Source organism: Macrobrachium rosenbergii, chromosome 12 (genome assembly GCF_040412425.1).
Source record: "Macrobrachium rosenbergii isolate ZJJX-2024 chromosome 12, ASM4041242v1, whole genome shotgun sequence".
NCBI classification, from domain to species: domain Eukaryota; kingdom Metazoa; phylum Arthropoda; class Malacostraca; order Decapoda; family Palaemonidae; genus Macrobrachium; species Macrobrachium rosenbergii.
In genome coordinates this window covers 110,750,056-110,774,352 of record NC_089752.1, presented here as the reverse complement: position 1 = coordinate 110,774,352, position 24,297 = coordinate 110,750,056, and the positions used below count along the sequence as shown (strand labels likewise).

Genomic DNA, 24,297 nt, shown 5'->3' with positions numbered 1-24,297 from the left:
GAAATCAGTAATCCCCCTCCCCCCCAATTACCCCCTCCCTCCCCCTTTCCCCAGGAGCGAGGTAAACCCCCTCCTCCTGAAGCCAACGTAATTACCGTTGGCAACTTCTATTAATATCTCGGCCTGTCCAAAGTCTTCCTCGAAACAGGTTGTGGTGTTGGTGTCGGGGAAGAAGGAAGAGGGAGGAGTGGCTGTGTTTGTGAGTCTGTGTGTTTGTGTCTGTGCCAATTCGCCCACTTCTATTTCTGTGGCTGGAGTTCGAGTGACAGGTTGTGGCAGGTAAATGAAGTGTGTTGTGGATCTTAGTAACGTAGTGGTTTAAATAGGGCTTTGGGGTCGTTGATAGGTCTACGGTGCCAAGGTAGGCCTATCGCGTAGGAGTCGCTCGGGACAGTTTAGAGCCAGTTTTTGCCGGGTAAGTGGTTTGTTTGGCAAACTTCATTTAACGCGGCGTATTTACAAAGTTGTTTTTGTTTATTAAGGCTAGATTAACGGCTACAAACGAGGGCATCTAACTTCGCTGCCTATTAGGGCATTTGGTACGTTCGTACGCTTAGGCCTACCGGAAGTACTGTGGTTTATGTTATCAACTATTGAAAGTTTAGTAGGCGTAGGTATTTGCAAAGTTGTTTTTGTTTATTAAGCCTAGATTAACAACTACAAACGAGGGCACCTAACTTCACTGCCCACTAGGCCTATTAGGGCATTTGTTACATTCATATGCTTAGGCCTACCGGAAGCATTATTAAACTAGGCCTACTACTCTGAAGGTTCTCAGTTTTTCTTATGTAAGTTCTGGGCATATGTTACCAACTATTGAAAGTTTAGTAGGCTTAGGTATTTACAAAGATGTTTTTGTTTATTGAGACTAAGCTAGCAGCTACAAACAAGGACACCTAGGCCTAACTTCACTGCCCACTAGGCCTATTAGAGCATTCGCTACGTTGTTACGCCTACTGGAAGCATTACTAAACTAGGCCTAGGGTAGAACTATGAAGGTTCTCAGTTTTTCTTATGTATGACTGGGCATATGTTATCAACTATTAAAGGCTTAGCAGGTTTATTCTAACTTCAGGTTAAGCATCTAGGATATGCATAGTGTAATAGCCTATACTTATGCCATTTTGATCACAGTTTCACCATTATAGCCCACAGAATTTAGCATCAGTCGCATTATTTTGTTTTAGCCGTAAGCTATACCAATTCTCACCATTGGAGATTAGGACTAGCCTATTTTGTTCTCAAGTCTCTGGGTAATTTTTTGGAAAATTATGGCAAGGAAATAATAATAATAGGGCACTAAAAGAACCTAAAAATACCAAACTAACGTAATCTACGGGTGTTTACCAGTTACAATTTTGCTGTATTACCTTATAAATCATAATTTGATTAATTATTTTTCCCTGTTATTAACCATTAGCGAAGGTTATGTGATGAGAAGAAATTATTTGTTTTGATGTGTTTTACTCAAGAAAAATATAAATTACAATGTGGGAGGTGGTTCGGGTCTACCGAAAAATAATCAGTCTCTGTAGTAGGGTCTGCCTACTACAAAAACCATGCCAAAATCTATCGCAGATTTACCATCAATGAGAAATTTACTTTTTGTTTCAATGTTCATACCCATGGGGCTGGGACGAAACGTGGCGTTCATGCAATTGGGCCTGTTATTAAAGTAACAATTGGTAATTCTCAGGAAAAGCTCTGCACAGAGATATCGTTTGTTAAGTAAATTTTTTGAACTATAGAAAAGGGTATAGATTATGCAATACAGTGAGATAATCTGAGAAATGTGCCAAAATAATGATAAATTTGCTGTCTTTTGTTCATATTTTTACATTCATCCTGAATGGCTGGTACTAAACATGGCAGAAGCTGCATAGGGGACAGTAGTTAGTACCAGCCCCTCAGGGATGAAATTAAACATAAAAGATGGTAAATTTTTCCTAATCTTCGCACATTTCTCAAATTTTCTCACTCGTACTGCATCAGATACACCCTTTCTATGTTGTTCAGTCAAAAATTTCATTATTAAACAATATTTCTGTGCAGAGCTATTCCTTAGATTAGATTTACCCGTTATTCTTGTGGTGAGATAGCCAAGGGCAAGAGCTGTGAGGTTAAGTTAATGCATAGGGGTAAGCCCAAGTATTGTAAAAATAAGAAGTGCTCTGTATGGAGACATTATCAATGAAATTTTTTGACAGTAATATAGAAAATGGTGTATAGTGTAGCACAAGTTAGATAACTTGAGAATTTTCCCGAAATAATGTGAGAAATTATCCATCTCCTGTTTATGCCTCTACATTCATCCTCAAGGGGCTGGACTAAACATAGTTCCACAGAGGTTTTCCGCACAAAGACATAAACAAAAGACGATAAATTTCTCACATTACATATATCACCAAATTTTTGAAGTTATTTCACCTTTACTTCATCATATATACTATTTTCTATATTGTTCAGTCAAAAAATTTAATTAATAGATATCTCGGAGCAGACCTCTTCCTCAGAATTACCCTTTTTTTTTTAACAGCATGAGATTTCTCACTTCTTATGGTGCTGTTTTTAATTTCTTACTTACTAGCTTATCAATTATGACATGCTTTAGTTAATTGTAGCACTATGTACTAGCCTACCTAACCTTAGGCTTATTGGCTCCGTCACAACTCCAAAACACCAGTGTTGTGTGTGTTTCAGATGAAGCTCAACAAAATAACTTAAGTCAAAACCAGCTGGTAAGAAAGTGTGCACAGCTATCAGCTGCTGGAGAATGCTGAAATTATATGAGTTTGGTGCACGCAGACCTTTTAAAATACTGTGGATCTGTTCTTAGTTACAAGAATTAAATCCTTGATGTTACCAGACAGTATATATAATAATCTCTTTTCTTGTGATGCCTAGCACTGAAAGAGTGTTGGTCATCCATGAACTGTTTTTCATTGAAAATATGCCTAAAACAACCATTTAAACTTTCACTCATAAAAAGCATGCAATTTCATTATCTAAAACTGACTTCTCAAATGTAAGATAAAGAGAAGTTGCTTTGATGATTAGTTTTGATTTTATTACAATATTTGTGCATACAGTATAGCCATTTCATTGCCTTTCATCTTAAACATATGAACCGCAGATGTGTGAGTTTCAGCATACCAGGCCTTTGGGTATTGTAACCCCCTACAATAGCATGTTTGCTTCCAGTGAATGTTGAATAGTGTGCAGTGCTCTGGTCCAGTTTAACCAGTTGAGCTAGGTAAATCTTATCCGTACTCAACAGCGAGTAATTAAACCAGCGTGGTAGCCTGTTGGTTTATTCTCACACCATCTAGGCTAGGGTTGGAGGTATCGAGAGAAATATCCAGAGCAGTATAGTCTAAGGTAATTCATGTCTTAGTCAAGTTGTCTTATGTAAGGTTAGCATAAAAGTTTGCCACCCTATGGATATAATTTGAAAGAGTTTGATTGTACCCTTTGATGGTTGTATGAGTAGGACATTTTAGTGATTGTTGTTCCTGTCAAGTTAGCCTAGTTTTGCTGTGATTTACTAACTACAAGATGTAGACCCTCGAGCTGGTTACGCTTCCCCCTTCCATAAAGTTACTTCCTACCTGAAGTAGCTGTATATTGTTGTCTGGGACTGAATCATTTTCTGAAGAGGCCCTTCACACATAGTCAGATTATCATTAATAAGGTTTAGGCTTTATTGTTTACAATTTCAGAAGTAATATGTCGCTTGTGTATCATATTTTGGTAAAATTGGTAGAACTTGTAAGGTGCACAGTTTATTCTTCAAAATGACAGATGATTTTTTTCAAACGAGAGTTGTTGCAGTCCACTAAAGCAGTGATATATGGAAAATTTTATGGTTTCTAGAAAATTGCTATAAAATATAAAATTACACCAAACACCCACTTTCCGTCCCAAAATTGCACCAAACGCCCATTTTCCTCTGTTAACATTCTCCATACATCTGCACTCAGTTAAATTGTTAATGGTGAATAGTTGATGTAACAAACAATTGCTACATGTAGTACTCTTGATCAATAAGTTGGTGATGAATACTGTACTGTCTTTTCAGATTTCCATAATATCTTAAGGGGCTAAGGTATTAAGCAAATCAGAAAGGAAGCATTAGGATTACTTATTAGAATTTCTCAAATTGTTATCTTTTATAAAAGCAGCTAGAAATTAAAGTTGCAATATATGCTGCTATTGTATATCTCTCAGACACACCATAGTAGCCAATTCAGGTTTTGTATGCAGTATTGGTAAATAATCCACCCTCTTCCACAGGTATTCAGGGGATGAGGGTATATACTGTAGAATCCCAACCATGTTTCACAGAGATCACGTGATTGCATGAAAGCATGGTAGATTTTTTTTGCTAGTTTGTGATCCATAGCCTACCCGTACAGGAGAATAGCAGTAATGAAACAGAGTTGTTATGGTAGACTTTAGCTTTCTTTATATTACTGAAGTTTATACGAATTCACCACTCATTACCTTACCGTGGGGTTTGCCACGTACTCTGCAGTATCAGTGTGAGGTACTAAACTAACCTAACTCAAAAAAGTTGAAGGCGGACTGTGGACTCTTTGGGGTAGCACCCCATCACCCATGTGTAGTGTAATCCATAACATATTTACTTATTCAGAAACTTAAATGCTTTAATATTCTCTTTTTGTAAAAACTGTTTTACTTCATAAAAAAAATTGTGTGTATGCATCTTACTCTCATGGAGTCTTTATTCTGTTAAGGTCTTTCACAAATTAAAGGGTCTTTATAATTCAGTTACATATGAAGTAGGATATAGAATAGTGTCTTGATTTCAATAATGTCATCTAGTTTTGCAATATAGTTTCATCAGTAGCCGATAAAAGGGCTTGAGGATATGCACGAAGTTACAGAAAACCATAAAGAGCTTTAATGATTACTTTCAGGATGATGTGTCTTCAAAACAATATAGAAGAAATTGAGATGATGGATTGCATATGTTTATAAATATTACCAATAGTAATTCAAAAGTTCTTGAATGAATGTTTAAGTAAAGGTGTCCCCTTTGAAAAGTTAGTAGGATGAGACATTTTAATAGGGTATATTGTAATACCTGTGGAACAGGTTAGGATATGCTAGCATAAAGTAATGGGTTTTTAATTGGAAAAATTCATTATACATTGAAAAATTATATATTTAAGTTTATTATCTTTTAACCATATTCGTTGTCGTATTTAGATAAGATATCAGTGATCAAATAATAAATGTCAACAAGCTGTTACATAATAGATGTAAATCTCTGTGAATATTTGTGTTGTTATACCTCTAGTTACATTATTCAGCTACTTTCATGTTCTTGTGCTATACAGTTTGTGTGTACTCTTTCAGTATCTGATTTGTCCATTATACTCTGGATTCCAAGTTAACAGGTTAGGAAATATACAGTATGAAATATCTGTATTAATTATTAAACTGTACTAGTCATAACAGGCATTGTCTGTGGCATTTTTAGTTTTTGTGCTTCTTAAATGGTACTTCATTATCTACAACATTAAATGCATGGAGACCTGTAAAGAAGGTATAGATACTGTACCATATATTGACTAATGTAGCCGAGTATGATATTAATGCTTTTGTTAACTCATAATACTGTATACAGGTTATTGTATTTTGCCATAGTTGTAAAATAATACAGTACTAAGATTTAATTTTTTTTTTTTATTTATTTTTAGGGTAGCTGTTATACGCTATATGGAGAACCAAGATGCAGGTGCGGGACAGAAGCCTCTTACTTTTGAGTCTGTGGAAGATATCCCGGATATCGACAGTGAAGAAACACCCAAGTGTGCAGCCGTTGACATGACCAGCAATGGTTTTGCCTTGTCTGGTAATGCAGGAAGTGGCAAAGTAACTTCAGCAGATGAAGTTGCTGAAAGTGAAAAAACCATAAATCAAGATTTGAAAGATGTGGTTAATAATGTACATAGTGATGAGGTTACGGAAACAGTAGATGTGCTTCCCGTTAAGGATGACAAGAATGACGAAGATGAAAAGAGTCAGGAGATTTCCTGCGCTGATGATACATCAGTGGAAGCAGGAGCCAGTAACGCCAGTAATGTTGTTGCACGGGAAACTGAGGAATGTATCACTCACTCAATATCCTTTGCACTCCGACCTACTGAGGCTAAGTCTTCTCCCAAAGAGGAAACAGATTCAAATATTGAAGCAGACAAAGTAACAGAATCACAAGATTTGCAAGAAAATAAACTCAAAGTTAAGAGTAAAACAAAGAAGGTTAAAAAAGGAGTCAGCAAGGATTCGCGGGACTCAGATTCTTCCGTCTCCTCTAAGAAAAAAGAAAAGGGCAGTAAAACACGAATTAAATCCAAGTTTGCTCCAGGTAGTTTTGAGTACATTGAAGAAAGACTAAGAGGCTTCATGTTCTCTGGGTGGATAGAAGAAAGGAAATGGGTTGAAAATCTGGCAGGGTATCGAGATGTTGTTGAAGTTGACGAGTGGGAGGTGGAAATGAATCAGATCTTGATGTGTGTAATTAGAAGCATACCTGGTGTACTGGAAGGAAAAAAATGGATAAATATAACCCGTAAGTATTTTAGTTGAAGTTTGCCTTTTAATATGCTTTTGATAAGAAACCATTTATGCATTTTATCCATGATGTTGAAATTTAGTCGGGTCATAAAAAGTAAAATTCATTGTTCTGAAAGTGCATTTCCTTGCCAGTGTTTATGGGTTTTTCTTAGTTTCAGAGAATGCTAAAAATAAGCTTATTGTCAGTGGTTGATTATCTAATTGGGCTGCACAGCTGAGGACTAACTTCTCTAGTTTGGCTACCTTTTACATGTTTTGGTTGGCTTCACGTGGAGCATGCCTCTTTGTTCACTAGGGGTGATACCAATTTCAGTTTTGTTTAATTTTTCATTATTTGTTGGCTGCATGAATTATCAAATACATGAAAGGAACAGTCATTCAAGTAATTTTTTGTTTGGCCTTCTTTCCTTATTGCTTGAATAACACCTAACCTGCTGTTGTGAGGACTAGGCAGGACAGTGTTACAGTAATGTTTCAAGAAATGCCCCTTCTTTCTCAGTGGAGGAAAAGAATGAAGCAGGACTTGGATATATGTACTTGGGATTTATAATTCTTTAGGTCCTACATGGTAATCCTCACTTTTGTCTATTGTTGTAGTAGCTATCATCACCATTAATCCAGACCTTACTTTATTATTATTATTATTATTATTATTATTATTATTATTATTATTATTATTAAGGAGGAGACCTTCTCCGAGGGCATTAGTGTTGAAAATGATCCTAACTGCTGTGCATATTGCAGACAATTTTACTGTGAGAAAAGTAGCATTGTCATGTAAAGAACTGAATTGCTTTATTAAATGAATTGACTTCAAATCCTATGCCAAATCTCAAGATGGAGCCTTAGCATAGATTACAATGTAAATACTGTACAGCATTTATGTCTTGTTCATTCTGTGTGTGTATTATGATATTCATAGGTATGTGCGTGAATTTTATTTTGATAAACAGTACAAGTTGGTACAGATTCATACCTTGCAACCGGAGGATAGTGTGCTTGTAATGCGGGAGAAAGTGTATTTAAATTAAGTAACTCAAAAAAAATGTGTTGGCTGTATTGAGGAAAAGTGGTGAATGAGAGCATAAAAGATATGTTTTAAGACTGCAATTGGTTGGTCATTTACCTGTTAATAAAGTCATGAGGTTAAATGCACTTGATTTTAGGTTCTACAGTTGACATATCCTTGAGAGAAAGGGATTTATGAGTCTTGAACGCATAAGGATAGAGATGAAAGTCCTTTATGAGTTGAAAAGGATGCTTTAGACCATGGTTTTATATGCATTTTTATAAGCGAATTACTTTCAGTTGGCAAAGGCATATTTTATTTAAATGTTTACAACTATATTCATTATATGAAAGGTTTCTTCAGCTTTATTTGCATTGTACCACTTTTACATGCTGTCTGAAGACAAAGGCCTTTGCTGGCATAAGCCAGATTAATCTAATCATACTTGAAGAAACCAGATGGAAGGCAAAAAAACATTTAAATCTGTGCAATAAGCGCTGAAGAGATGGTGCTAAGAATCTTAAGCACCAGATGGCACATTGAGGGCTTGTAAGCCTCCCCCTCGAATAGGTTGTTAGTTTATAGAAACTGATTATCATAAATTAGTGTCGTTGCTCTGCGGACTTGTAAAATGGTTTGCAGGTATTGTTGTCACTACGTAAATTTTGCTAATCATGTCCATTTTAATGTTATGGTCTGGAAAATTCAGATTATTCGCACAGTAATTTCCAACATTAATAATCTGTTTTCAGCGCCTTCTGTTAAGGAGCCCTGCTATTGCTTGTGGACACTGTTACCAACACCTCCAAGCCCGGGGCATTATTGGTTTTCTGTCACAGGAGTTTCCTTGCATCCACAGTTTGGTCTACGCGTCATGTTAAGGATAATTAGGTAAGAATGTGTGTAGCCTTGTGTAATAGCATGTAGTGAGAACAGTGCAATCTTTTGCCTCACAATGCAGGCACACCTAGTAGGTAATGTGGCATACCCTGTGAGACTCAAGTTTTCTAGCTCAGCAGTCTGTTTAAACTAAATAATGCTTTAATAATAATATAGTCATAATAGTAATATGATAAAAACATGTGAGGTATTGTTTCTAATGTGCATTGTGTGGCACACTGTAGACAGCACTAAAGATTCTTTGCAGCCACTCTTTGGAACCCAACTGCATTGTTGTGTGTTATTTTCATCCATTCCATGTAGTCTCTTCTCACTCAGCTGTCCTGCTTCTTCAGCTTTACTGAGAACAAATCTTTTTAAGTGAACCCTTTGAGAGTCTATGGGAAGTGATATTTCAGCTCTGTTGTAGAACTTTGATACATCATAAGTTTTTAAGATGTTTGTATTATTTTCATCCCTTCACAGTATCCTTTTCGACTATTGAATATGTGTGTGTGTAATGGGTATTTTTGAAGATGAAGCCATTCAGTGCCATTTTTAACAATGCTTCTGTTGCTGTAAGTTGTTTTTAGCGAACTTCTTTTCACATGACCTGTTCTTTTTTTCAAAGAAGTTTGCTTATTTCAGGAGCATCCATCCTCATGATGGTGAATTAGCCGTAGCTCGACGTAAGAGACGCAAAGAACTTGCGGCAAAAGAACCTGGAAGTGAATTGGAAACACTGAGTGAGCAAGTGCAAGAATGGCTACTGCAAGTCCGACAAGTCAGCGTGTCAAGCGTATGGTCAGCTGTGAGCTCCACAATTACAATTTCTAATATCAAGGAAGCATTTAGGCAAGTGAAATAGGTCATAGTTGCTCTTGTCATACCATTTTTAGAATCCTGTGCTGAGTTTGAATCTACACACATGTGATATAATTCAATTAAAACTTACAAATGAGTGGTAATGTGAGGAAGGAATTGCCAGGGTCAACAGGTGAACACTGTTATGAATGCCTTTACAGTGAACAAGCCTCTTTACTTTACTATGAGATATTCACTTTTTGTGTAAGGATCTACTTTACACAAAAATGGTTGTATTCCTGGAAGAAGGATACAGTCAGGCACTGCATAGTAACAATGTTCTGGTTTGTGAAAGACATTGTAATATACTTTGAACAAGCCTAAGTTGTACAGAATATCATTGGCTGTATATTACTGCGCAGATTTTTGTGGCATTTTAGAAGCATATGTTGCTAATATGGCTAAGTCTGTAAAGCTTCTTCTGTGCTGTGTAGTATTGTATATTATACAGTAGACATGATATAAAAAAAAAGTGGTCAGAGACAGTGTTGGAAAGTGTTTGGCATAACATATTTTTGTTCATCTTGCTTATAATGAAAGGAAAGCATCCCTGATTACATTCTCAAGCAAAGGCATTCTTCCCCATGACTGTGGAAGAAAGTGATGAAGAGGCTGTGGCATAGCAGAAGACTTGAAGAAGACGATGTTTATATAATCATCACTCATATCGCACTTGCACATGAGATGACTCAGCAGCTACAAATAATGTATAGATTAAATGAAGCAAAACACTTCAGTGGAATAGGTGCTGATCACCCTTAAATTTGCTTAGCTAATGTGCATTGCACTACTAAACTTTGATTTTTGATGTTTGCTGTAGAAGTGTATGATTTACAGTTAACAGTTTCTGTTGTACATGCTTCAGTTAATTCTTTTTATGTATTTGTAATGGGGTTAACTGTAATTGTTTTTGTTCATTAATGAAGCATGTTTGCCACCGGTGTAGGGTTGAGTGTACAAACAGACATGGTCCAAGTAATCAGCGTGGTCTAAAGTTACCTGGGATTTATACAGACATAATGGAAAATACTCAGACTCTAACATAAAGAGGAATGGACCAAGTCCAGGAGGTGTTTAATTTTTGTCTCAGATCCTGAGATATCGAGCATACCATTTAGTACTTTGTTCCCTTTCCGTTTTCCCTAAGGTGAACATTTTTTCTGCACTTGGACCCTTCCTTGTAACCACAGGTCAGAAGCAGCCAATACTGTAATGCCAAAATTTATGAATCCTGAATGCCTGCCTAGCAAAAACATCAAACGTAGCGGGGAGTCCTTTCCACTTAGAAGATACATAAGATTACAAAATGCACACAATACATATATGTGACATAAACATTTTAATGTGTTCATTTTTTTATTAACATGTAAGTACAAAACTTGAAAAAGTGTTTTTTTTATTCCTAAGAATAAATAGTATTCTTAGGAATTTTTACAGCACTGGTAATGTAGATAAAGCTAGGTACATTGGGGTATTAAAAGTTTCCATTTGTGGTTTGAAATATACTGCCTGTTGATTATTGTTTGTTATAGGTTTCTTGTGATATAGACTTTGGTTATGTGTAGTTTAAAAATTGCAGACTTTATTATTCCTTATTGACTTACAGAGTCAGAGCTGAGCTTTCAGGAATTGATTACTCTTTCACCATCAGGAAATGATGGAAAATTAATGAATTCCTAAAAGCTTGGCTGTGAATAAGGAATAAAAAGTCGACTAGTTTTTACATAATATTTGTGATAACTTTTATAACTTTACCTGAGTATAAGCTTGTAGTAATCCATTTTATACTCATTTGCGTGTTTTTTTTTTCAGATTTGTAATTGTCCTCACCATGACTTTAGTGGTTGGCTTTGTGGCATTTTTGAGAGAGAGTCATCATTATGGCATCCAGTTTCTTCACGCAGCTGGTGTCTTCTTCCGCAACATCACTCCTTTCATGCAGAGTTTGCTTGCCTTTTTTGAGAAAATAATTGGTGGTATGTATCTTCTCATAGCGATGGTTTATAATGACGTGCGTCGATCTGCTGCACGGCCTTCTTCACAACTTTCAGTGCCACCCCTATGGCCATTGCTGATGGCCGTCAAGGATTTATGCCCTCTCCACCTGGACCAAGGACAGTGAAGTATGTTCCTCCTGAACAGTGGGTTTACAGAAGTCAGAGTTCTCCCACAGCAGAGAGTTGAAAATATGAGGTGTATGTTTCTCTGCTGCGGTTTATTTATTGCCATATGGATATTTAGTCACTGTCTCTTTCTATCCCATTTGCTTTGAAGCTTTTATTTCATTGTTTTGGGGATTGAGGTATGTTTATACACAATTGTAAACCCACGATTTACCAATTGTGATAGGTTGTTATGGATAGGCCATGTAGTAATTTTTTTTTGTGTAGAGCCAGTGGATGCCAGGTTATTAATGTTGTTGTTAGAAGTGGTAGCAATAGGAAAAATACTAGTGGTAGTAGTAGTGTATTCATTTGTATGGAAGAACTAAAATTAAAGTACATGAAATTGCTGAACAAGCTTCCAGATGGTGGAATTACCATCATTGAAAGGAAAGAGGATAAAAGAAGAAAAAAAAAAGCTGAATATTTACAATATAAAATAAATAGAAAAACATTTAAATATAAAGCGCATAACTTGAATAAAGCAAATTTGATTCAGTAATAATAAATAATGATGAATAAACAAAATAAGCTCAATGTGACACCTGAGATGGCTCACTGGTGGCAGATGGAAGTACAGATTCTCCTGTCAATTAAACAGAGCGTAATTGCAAAGATGGGGTTGTTGACTCATTCATTGATGGTTTATACACTGCTAGATGTTTTACACAAGTGCTTTATTGTTTTTAATTCACCATATTTCATCTCATTTTATGGTATATGTAGTAACACTAGTATGTGTGAATTGATTTAGTGTGCTATAGTTATTTTTCTTTGTTGAGGAAAGCAATCACTATATCAGTCATGCTATATGCATGTAATACTTGTAGATGTATAAACCAAGATAGGTTTTAGATGTGCTGAGTTTTCTTGGAGAATGTCTTTCATTCTTTCTTATTTTTTATGAGAGAAATTTTTAATATTCATATAAGTTAGGTCCCTTATTTCTGCTTATATGAGAGGCAGTACGTAAGTTAATCCTATAAAAATGAGCACTTAAATATCATTTCCAGAAAGTTTGTACATACATATTCCTTCCACTTGGTTGAGTGTTGATGTTGACACAAAGATGTTCTTCCTTTTTTGTATGAAGACCCCGTTTTCTAGGAGGTTTGACAATACCCTTTTAGGGTTTATCTTAGTTGACCTAGAATGTGTACATTAGCATGGCAAAGAACAAGTTAGTAGTGTTAGCTCTATATATGTACTACTCAAGACCAAAATCAGCATATGTATTGCTTGTGATAGCTGTGTTGTAGAATCCTTGGGTATGACTGCCCAGTATCCCATGCTTTGAGTTCACATAGGAAATAACTGTAAGTGACAGCATTTTGAAATCACAGAAAATACACCATAATAAGACTGAAAGTATTTTGTGCAAGCAAAATCTAATGTTTCACAAGACAATTATTATTGCCTAAATTGTTAGAGTTCAGCGTGGCCAGCCTAACTTATGCTAGCCTTGAAAACTCTATATTAACAAACACATGGCATTTTAAACTGTTTACCACTGCTGTACTGTCAGAGTTAGTGTCATCGTCATATGTTGTCTCTGGTACACAGTGCATCTAACTCTTGCTTGAATGTGCCTTTCATGTTGTAACAATTATGTTATTTTGGTGGTACTGTACTACAATTGCTATGGTGGCATGGTCACAACATTTTAGATTAAAAGGAATTCAGAAGGATGTTACTGATAGTCCTTTTGAATATCTTGTAAACAGATGACCTTCATGACCTTCATGTCTTTTTAAATATTGTGGAGTTCATTGGTTTCAGAATATTGCTTAATATTTGTTTTAAGAACAGCTTGTTTTGTAATAGTATATGGCTAATTGAGCAATGTTTATGGTTGGTGAAATTGTTATGGTTACATTGCTTTCATCATTCACTTCTGAATGAAACTTGGTTATCTAATTAATCTTTTACATGTGTTTATATTGTAGAGCTGTGGAATTTAACAGGTTGAACCCACTGTTGGATTGTGGTATTCATTTGAAAAAGTTATACTATGAGAAAATTTCATTGGTCACACTCATTTAACCTTTGTTTTTGATGAGCAACCCACATGATAATTTCAAAATGCAGGATAACATTTACAGTTACACATTTTATTTTTATGTCCAGTTTTCAGCCAATAATGAATACCAAGCCCTAAAAACAAATCCTTTAAGGGAACTTTGTCAGAACCCTCAACATCTTCAGTTTATCCAATCATTAAATTTTGAAGGAATTGAATTTGCTAAGTAAGATCTACTTTGTTTATTAGTAACAAACCCTTCTGGATGTCTCAGTGAGTTAGAAATGTTATTGTTTAATAATATTTTCAGTTGGTCCAGTGCCTTCTGGCCAGCCTTGTGAGAGATAAGAGTGTGAGATCAGTAATTTGGTTAAAGTATTTAATAACAAGATTAATGGAGGACGGTAATAATCATAAGCTTTGTTGCTATCTTCATTTGAAGCGTTAGATATTGCAGTGCACTTTGACAAGATATTAAACAATGGATTACCACATACATGGTGCCTCCAGTGGACACTGTAGGCATTATTAAAATAGCTGCAGCTTTATTGCTCTCAGTTATTATTGTTATTACTACGAGCAAAGCTGCGCCTGTAGTTGAAGAGGCAGAATGCTATAAGCCCAAAGGCTCCAGTACTATGTTAAAATGTGTTATTACTTATTTTGTGAATTTTTAGGTGCTTGGTGCATGACGAATGCAAGTTTTGCAAAAAGAACTTTGTGGCATTGTAGTATTCTTCCTCAAATTTTCTCTCAAGATTAACTGATTCATATAATTTAATGGCCCGAAAGAGAATATGTAAATATTAAATTGAGTATGGCACAGAATACTGTACTGAGTATATATTGAGAAAATGGAAATGAGTGAATTGGACTAAAATCTTGGCATCTGCTCTTAAATGATAGTGATTGTAACTTCTGTATGTCATCTTTGGAAAGGAGCCAATTAAGTTTTCACTGTCAAGTCTTGGTTATATAACTATTATAAGTAATGTGCTAATAGTAAAATATGTAATCCTGATGCTTTGATGTATTAAGCTGAACTTTATTTGAAATTTTTCAATTAGGAACATCTTTGGATTTTTATGTATATACTATATATATATATATATATATATATATATATATATATATATATATATATATATATATATATATATATATATATATATATATATATATATATATATATATATATATATATATATATATATATATATATATATATATTTCTTCTGTTTATAATGTACCAAATGTAACTAAAACAGGCTCCTGTGGCCACCTTTTAACAATTGTTTTTAAATCGAGGCATGTAAAGCTCTTTTATTGCAAAAAATTTGTATACAGATTGGCCTATTTTTGTTCCGGTTGCCTTATGTTTAGCATCTTGATGTCTTGTTATAATGTTTGGTGTGATCTCCTTTGCATAAAGCTTATTTGAAGACTTTTGCCACTGGGAAAGGTTATGTATAATCATTATGTGCTGTTGTATTACCTCACTTTATAGTCACATGAGGTTGCAAAAATGATAGCTTATTGTTGTTCCTAATGCTTGAGAGTTAAAGTGGAATAGTCAGCAGTTTTAGGTGTTCTGTGGGTTGGAAATAGGTAGGTGAACCTTGTTTGCAAAGCATATTTTTTTATTTGTCTTTCACTTCACAGTCCAGATTTGACTTGCAATGGATTTCTCTCCCCTTGAACTGCAAGTCAGCATGGTTGTATAGCATAAACAATGTGCATAAACAAGATCTGTATGGCATTGTTGTACTGGTTAGGATTTATTTGCCTTTGCTCTTACTTTCTGCTGCTAGTTACAGTGTTCATTATCCTAAGTAAAACAAAAGAAAAAAGAAAGAGTTTACCTTTTAGTTGGTGTTTTTCAGTACCTAAGGAAGTGTTTTGACACCTACTGTGTTTTCTGTAAAAGTTACCTTGATTATGATAATGATGAGTCATTTTAGTGTTTGTGTGAATTATTAGTTTTTCTTATTACACAGTAAACTTGGCTGTCAAGTTTAGAAATGTGCTTTTAGTTATTTGTTGTCTGAATTTTTAATTAGTTGACTGTATCACTCTATAGTGCATAAAAATTTAGGGCTGGGATTACAGAAATAGATTTTTTATTTTGGGTACTTTTATACAGTTCGGTTAGTTAGTTGTAGAAGATAGTTGTACAGTATATTTATTTGAAAAGATTTATGTAGTCTCTGCATATTTATTGAGAGGATTTGTGTATAATAGATTGTATCTATTTTCTGTCTAAGTCATAGTACTTGAATGTTATTTCAAGAACATCTTTTTTTTTTTTTTCATAACTGAATAAAAAATACTGTAGTACTATTTTCTTTAGATGCTTAATAACAGAGGCAATTTATGCTTGTGTAATTTAGGATTTTTCACCTCATAATCTTTTTAAGTCTTTTTCTTCAGGTGCTTTATCTAGCAATTAAGAAATACTGTATGTAAATTAAGAAGAAAATGGTTCCATTTTCAACTTTTTTATTTTTATTCTTTTTCCTACCAGCAGAATTAGGATTTCAGTGTTTTAAAGGTTTGTATGAATTATGTTTAATCTCAGAATGTCATTCCTTTGTAATATCATGTTATGAAGGTTATTTTGTGTGGTAATTTATCTTGGTGCAAATTTTTTAATTAAGGTCTGAAATGATGCTTGAGGATGTGTACTTTAACCTTTACATTTTTTGTTGTATCGTTTCTAACTGAAATTTCATGCACTTCTTGGTTGTCTTCACTGTAATTCAGATTGCAAAATTAATTATGTAAATGGGGTTGTCCTAATTTTGAATCTGTCTGTAAGCACATTAGGTCTGATTATTTTGTCACCTTACCAACAATTTTATTTTGCAGTTCAGCCATTACTTCTGGTAGTGGTTTAACAGGTTCTGCCCATTGTAATATGGGATTTTTGTATTAAATTGTTTGTATTTAGATGAGAATTTCAGTTTGAATATTTTATTTAATGAATCATCGATTTTTCACAAAAACACAACTGGCATTATACTAGAATTATACACCTGAAGTATTTAAACTAAAATTACACACACACACACACACACACACACACACACACTCTCTCTCTCTCTCTCTCTCTCTCTCTCTCTCTCTCTTGCATCAGTAGATCAGCTCTCGCCATTATTAAGAGCATGAAGGGTAAAAGTTAAATCCAGTTTTGTTCAGTTTTTCAAACTTTTTTCAAGGGATACCAAATATTCCAGTGCACATTAAGGTATATTTTGTTTGATTGCTTTAGTTAAACATGATGTTCACTATTTTCATTGTGATGATAAATGCAATCATCGTATTACTGTAATGATAAATGATACTGTTCATTAAACTAAAAACTAAATGTTGGTTTCATAGTACTACTACTGTACTGTGCTTTAAATTATTTTGTTAAAATAAAATTTCAGTTTCATAGTAATATTAGTATACATTATATTATTTTGTATGCAAGTAGAGATGTATATACACTTTTCAAATACAACCTTTTTTGTAAATATTTTCCCCTATTTGTTCCTGTAGGTGACTTTTTTTTTTTTTTTTGTATCACTCCTGTCCCCAGTGCAGTGCCCTTCGGCCCTTTCATTCCTTTTACTGTACCTCCATTCATATTTTCTTTTTTCCATCTTACTTTCCGCCCTCTCCTAACAATTGTTTCATAGCAGAACTGTAAGGTTTTTCTCCTGTTCCACCTTTCAAACTTTCTTACTGTCAATTTCCCTTTCAGCAATGAATGACTTCGTAGGTCCCAGCACTTGGCCTTTGGCCAAAGTTGTATATTCCACTTACAATGCAATCTTACTATCTTTTAGTTTTCATTTGGTCTCTTCGTAATTCTCTATCCAACTTTAACAATTTTTATTGTCGCTTTACTTAAGAACACATCCTTTGTGCCAGGCCTGTGAGAGTTCAAAAATGTGACTGAGTGGTTTGTAGAAGTACTTTACAATAATAATTATGATATAAGTAATTAAAGGCATCAAAGTTATAATGTGTAAATGTTTTTGCTGATGTTCTTTGGAAGTGGGAATAGACAACTTTTGTTATCGGTAATATTGGAAAGGTGAGAAATCAATAATGAAAATTTTCATATTGCAGACACTGTTAATAGGTAAATTGTTTATTGATAGATTGGTAATGAAGTTTTTATATTGTACAGAAGTGTCATAGAAAACTACATGAATTCCAATAAGTTTCAAGGACAAAGGGTATACTGTATCCTAAAGGTAATATTCTTGATATGCGTGTAAAAAATTGGAATGTCTTGTGTTAATCAGTCATGAAGCGCTTGAAAATTTTTAAAATTTTTCCTTGTACATTATCTTTTTAAGGTTAAGCAAAAAGAATCAGTTATTATGTTAATCAGATTATAATGAAAAGCTTGACATCTCAAAACTGCATCCCTCCTAAGGCTACGAGAATACCATATGCAGTACACAAGTACTATAACATCTTTGGAGAGTCCAGTTTCTTTATCATTAGTTACCCATGTACTGGCATAATATTTATGATCAGGAGTTACATCTTGCTTTTAAATATGGTGTTTTGCAAGGTGATTGGTTGTTTCCCAGCTCTGTAATTACTGTACACGGTATGTGATGTATCTAGTATTTCTGCTGTTTTTTTCTGTGGAATTGTCACTTGTTGTTCATGAACACAGTATTCTGTCACCAATTGTTTTTGTGAACACGGTATTCTGTCACCCTAAGTTATTATTACTTATGTGTGTGTGTGGCTGTGCAAGTGTTTCATGCATTTTGCATAATGGTGTAGTTTAATCACCTGATAAAAGTAATGATTCACTTCAGTTACCAAGTATATTTATAGCTTTCAAAAGAAGCAAAGGATAATGAGGATTGACATTTTAAGTAAACATGCTATGCAAACTGTACAACGTTTAAATGCAAATGTATTTTTTTTTTTATTTTAATGCATGCTCTTATTTAAAAAGTAATGTGTATGTGCATGATTTCATCTTGGGTAAAAGATGTGAATGTTACTTGAGCTTATACTGGTAGAGAATCATTTAAAAAGGTAGAAATGGTATGAATGAAAGATCTGGTTATTGAAATTTCATAGAAGTATTAGGTAACTTTAGTCCTTCAGTGGCTCAAGTCAGAAATTTATAATAAGAGAAACTGAAGGGTTGTTTCTCGTTTCTCTGGGGAAAAAGTACAGTGAAATGGACGTATATTTCATCATATTATAGCATTCTATTAATATAAATATACCATTGTTACAGTTCTAGTTAACTTTATTGTCATTAGGTTTTGGCCACCAGTAACTGTTAGTCCCAAAGTGCTTTACCACTAGTCATAAAGGCATCGAGCCTGTAACCTGAGATGTATCTGTAATCCTGTAAGTACAGTAATAGGAGAGTTCTTTCCTAGTTGTGTTTGTACTTTAGAAAATGATCCATGCATGTGCCTTTATGATGATCTGACAGTGTATATTCTATTTATTGTGGCATGTGATAAGTACAGTACCTTTATACAGTATCTACATTTTGTGCAGTGGCAATTTCTTTTACTGGCATATCTTCTTATAATTGTTAAATATACATCTCCCTAGCTTTATATAATGTGTGATTTATATTACAGCTGGATATATTTCATACATTACAGACTTTACACTTTTTTTTTTCAAAGTGGGAGATAGTTTTGTTTCTCTGTGGAGACAAAACACTTGGCATTATAATAAATATTTTAGCTTGAGGCATTACAATGTGTTGCACATTTAGGTTACCATTAAGTAATTAATGATTATGAATGGTTAATAAATAAGCATTGTGTTGCAGGTAAAATAGAATGAATATGGATTGCTGAAATGTTCCCTTTCTGCCTTATGTAGGCATTTTGAGTTGGGAGGAGAATAGGAAAATACATACAGGAAAGAGGAACACAGCAGTATATAAGGGAAAGGAGGAAAGGACCAAAAGTAGAATAATATTACATTCTTAAAATAATCAAACATATCATTTTAGGTACAGTACACATTTATATAAAAAGAGCAAAGCAGTCAAAAAACTAGATTGTGAAAGGACCAGATATTAGGAATGGGTATTAGTTAATGTTTAACCTTCCTGGCTACCTGCAGCCACAACAATTATGACAGCTTTTTCCAGTAATAAATTGTTTTGTCAGTGTTCATTTTCTATGCATGCACAAGGGGTAGAGGACCTGTATAATGGTACGCTGGGGCACTTAGTCAGTTTGATGTATAAATTACTGTACTCCTGAACAATGTTGTGTAACATATTTTGTATAAATATAAACTTGTATGTTGTAATAATTTTGTAAAACAGGATTTATATTCATATTTTAATAAAGGCTTAAAATTTTCATATATTTATATTTACCAAAGTGTTAGCCGTACCGTAAGTAAAACTTATAGCATACCCGATCAAAGAATGTTTCTTCTTCAGATATACAGTATTAGCAATAAAATAGATGAGGTAGAATTACTGTTGTTTTTCCCTCTCCATTTATCTCTTGTCTTTTCAAGATGGAGCTTTTGTTAATGAGCTGCAATTTTGGTTTTCATTGTTTTCTCCCCATAAAGAGGATTAATGCCTCATGCTACACATACTAGACAATACTGGCTTTGCATTGTTCCCAATCTTTGTTGTCTCAAAGATACTACTGCAAATACATATTTCTCTGAAGCACATATGACTTCATCGTCACTGCCAAATTTTAATGCTCTCTCAGGGAGATATTCTAGAAAGGGAACCTGTTAACAGTTCCTCAAGACTCTACCCAACATTCTCCTTTCTGCTGCCAGGATTTATGTTGACAAACCCCCACTGGTTTAAGATTGGTCACTTGGAGAGGACCAGCTTCAGTGCCTTCTTGTGGCCCAAATTCTGTACTTGATAGTCGAGTAGATTTCTCTCCCAGGAGGACATGGTGACTGCTTATGACTTTTTGGGTGGACATTTTAGACAAAAGTAGTGGGAAACCTCTGAGGAAATGGGACTGGGTGGGTCTCAGAGTCTCTCCTAGTCCTCTGAGCTGGCAACTGGTACTAGGATCTTCCAGTATTTGAAGACCTTCCAAGGTTTTTCATGTCTGTCTTAGTTCATCAGGGACCAACTTGTCTGATAGCTCATTCACCGTATCCTCTGGGAATAAGTTTGGATCCTTGATATTAGCCAAGTAAAGTTAATTTAAATTGGAGGATGGCATCAGGTAGAAAGACTCCAACACTGTATCGCTCTAATTCACAATATTGGAGAGCAAGTAAAAAATGTAACACACAGACAAAAATGATGCTCAGCCAAGAAAATCCACCAACTTCTTGGCCTTAGCAATGCCACTTTGTTTCTTTTGTCAACATAGTTGGTCATGCCCAGGAACCAGGATTTTGGAGTTAATGTAGTAGCATCATCGTATAAAGAACTCGTCCGGCAATGCTGAAGGAAGTGTATACCAATTCCATTTAAGTGTATAACCAGATTGGAAGAACATTTGAAAAGTCTGTGTAATTATTAAACAATAGTCTAATTTTTGTATGTTAATGAAGACTATCATACAATCAACTGAACAGGGGCAAAGGAGATAAGTTTCTTGTTTCTTGCACTGGAAAGAAACACCAGAGTCTAGTTTTATAAATGAAAACTTTTGAAAGCAACTGAATATCATTCAAGGCATGCATAAACTTGGTCCATTAATCCCAAAAGAAATAAGCAAGATGAACAAATTTTAAGCAGGGTAGTTGATATACTGAGAAAAGGGAAGTGGCAAGCAGGGCACACGCTCAATAATTGAGTTTGTAAGAATTGACCTATCACTGGTGAGGGTGTGACTCCACGTACAAGCACCTGTCAGGTGTGAATATTTGGTTTCCAGCCATCTTCAGTATCGTATGCACTGTCTCGCTAGGAAATGTATTGTGGATTTTTACCACTTTGTATCAGTCATTTGAAAATGGCTTAGCAATAAAGCCGACTACAGTCAGGATTTGCAATCCTTTTCCATTTTCCCCTGTGGTGTATATATATATATATATATATATATATATATATATATATATATATATATATATATATATATATATATATATATATATATATATATATATATATATAAAATATAATATATACTAATATCGCCAAATCATTAATATTGTTCAGTACCAAAATTAGCTTTTTATGCCAAATTCCCTTTTTTTACATGATTCTTTTCGAAAAAGGCTCGCACAAATTGTTCATAAACATTATGGTGCCATTAATCTAAAATTAATGAAAAAAATCCACTAACGATTGATTCCTACCTGCTTTTGACCTCTAAAGTGGTATATGTATAAGTATATAAGTATACTTGCCCTAATTGTAACTCTGGGACATATGTTGGGTCCACAAGGAGGTTACTGAGAGTCAGAATCGACTCTCATCGGGGATTAAGTTTTCTTATCTGGTTGTAGGCTCTCCATTCCCGAACATTCAACATAAGAAACCACTCAAAAAATTGTAACATATATTGATAGAAATGATTTCTGTGTCATAAGTCAAACAACCAATGCATAAGAACTGCCCATCCTGGAATCATTATTTGTTAAACATCTGGCTTCCCAGTTAAATACCCAGACCTCCACACAGCTCTGCCTGAGTTAACTTTATTTATGCACTCTGTCTTCTACCTTCTTTGTATAAGGTTGGTTATCGGTCTTTGGTCTTGCTTTTATGTCGTTTTTTTTTATCTGGTATTCTGTGTTGTATTTTATGAATTTTATTGATTTCTAGAGTAATTTTAGTCATTATTTAACAGAGAATTCCCTGATGATGTAATAAAGTTATAACGTAACGTTGGAAATAAAGAATTATGCTAAATTTAGTACGTTTCCATAGTCCATCTTCGCGCTGATATACAGTATACATATATATATATATATATATATATATATATATATATATATATATATATATATATATATATATACACATACATATACTTCTATATGGTATATAAATGCATAGGATATAAGTCATTGAGAGTAATTTAAAAATATTTCTGATAATAGTATACAGGAGAGTGCCTGGTCTGGTGTAAAAATGTATCTAAGACAAAGGTGTATTATATCTCCTTGTCTGTCTCCAGAGATGGGGTGACATGAAAAGTCAGAGGAAGGATAAGAAGTGCAGGTGCAAGGTTGTTGGTTAAAAAAAAAAATAAGTAGTGAATGGACTGTGGAATGACTGATGCTTACAGATGACAAATTACTGATTGGGGATAGCGATGAAAAACTTTAGAAACTAGTGAAAGAGTTGGCAAGGATGTGCAAGAAGAAAAAGTTGGGAGTAATATGAGCAAGAGTAAGGTTATGAGGATAAATGAAAACCAGGATGTAGCACATGAATGTTGGTACGGTTGACTCACATAGGTATTTGGCAGTAAATATAACAGATGGTGGTAGGATGAGAGGAGAGGTGATTAATAGGAAAAGGGAAGCAAGAAAGGTAGCAGGATGTCTGCTAAAGTCAGTAAGGGATCTGGAGTGCATTCGCAAGCCGAGGTTGGGGCATAAGATCCTTTATGAAACTGAAGAGTGGATGTTGAATACTTATAAAAAAGTTGGAGCTGTTAAGATTAATTATTTCCACGGCATATTTGGCCAATTGCAGACCGGCTGACAGGGTAAGAAACATGGAGATCGGTAGGAGAAGCGGTGAAAAAGATTAGCCTGGGTGAATGAAATGATCAAACAGTTTTGAGACGGTTATGTCACGTGGAAAAACTTAAGATGGTAGGTCGATGCGAAAATATGATCTAGAAGTGTTAGGGGAAGGGAAGAGAGGAAGACGTACAAAGTGCTGGGAAAAAGGTTTGGTTAAGAAATAGTCTCGCCATCAAGGAAGTGTGGGAGTCCATGCATGATAGTGGCGAATCACCCAGGTGTGTAGAGGAATTCGCCATTGCAATGAAGAACCTTTTTTGTGTCTATGTATGAAGGAGATAATGTTTTGAAGTTTTCTATCTGCATTGGGCGTTCATCCACAACACAACCCGAATGCGGCGGCGGTGACCGTTTTGGTGTTGTTTCTAGAGCTCCCCATGCTAAGGGAATTTATATATATATATATATATATATATATATATATATATATATATATATATATATATATATATATATATATATATATAAGTTAAGTTAACCTGATTCCTAAAAATCCCTTAACCATCCGCTCTCTGTTTCAGTCTGTGCCCTTTCATGTCCTCTTGTGTGGTATATAAATATACTTGCCCCAGGTGTAACTCGGGGATTTATGTGAGATCCTCACGGAGGCTCCTGAAGGTGCGCATCGACTGTCATAGAGGAGTCAGTTTCCGGACAGGCAGCAGACTCACAAACCCGGAACATTCCAGTATAAGAGCTCATGCTAAAATCTGTAAAGCATTCATTGAAAATAAAGATTTTAGAATCATCGGACAAACACCCAACACTCAGGAATTTCCCATTTTAGAGTCCTTATTGATCAAACAACTGGTTCCCCCATTAAGCACGCAGTCAACAGCCACTCCCCTTTTCTTGTCTTTTCTTCTTTTTTATTTTTTAATTCCTTCCACTTATGTTTCTTTTACTCTGGTAGAAGGTTGGTCCAATTGTTTGTGAATTTTAATATATCTTGTTTTTTTAAATGTATAGTTTTAAGTGTAAAAAATTTTCAGTTTGAGTTTTATGCTAATTAAATAAATATGTACAAGAAGAGCAATTTTAATAATTGTCCATCAGCATAAGTG

At 34.6% G+C, this 24,297-nt stretch overlaps 1 protein-coding gene across 1 annotated transcript; it reads left to right on the top strand.

Annotated features, from left to right (window-relative positions):
• The first annotated feature begins 48 nt into the window (after positions 1-48).
• Positions 49-11,638, top strand: LOC136843872 (uncharacterized). The gene is given in 6 exon segments (XM_067112729.1): positions 49-279; positions 5,727-6,598; positions 8,365-8,503; positions 9,140-9,346; positions 11,168-11,403; positions 11,406-11,638. Coding segments are annotated over 5 exon segments (1,569 nt in total). The 5' UTR covers positions 49-279; positions 5,727-5,745; the 3' UTR covers positions 11,540-11,638.
• Positions 11,639-24,297: the final 12,659 nt, after the last annotated feature.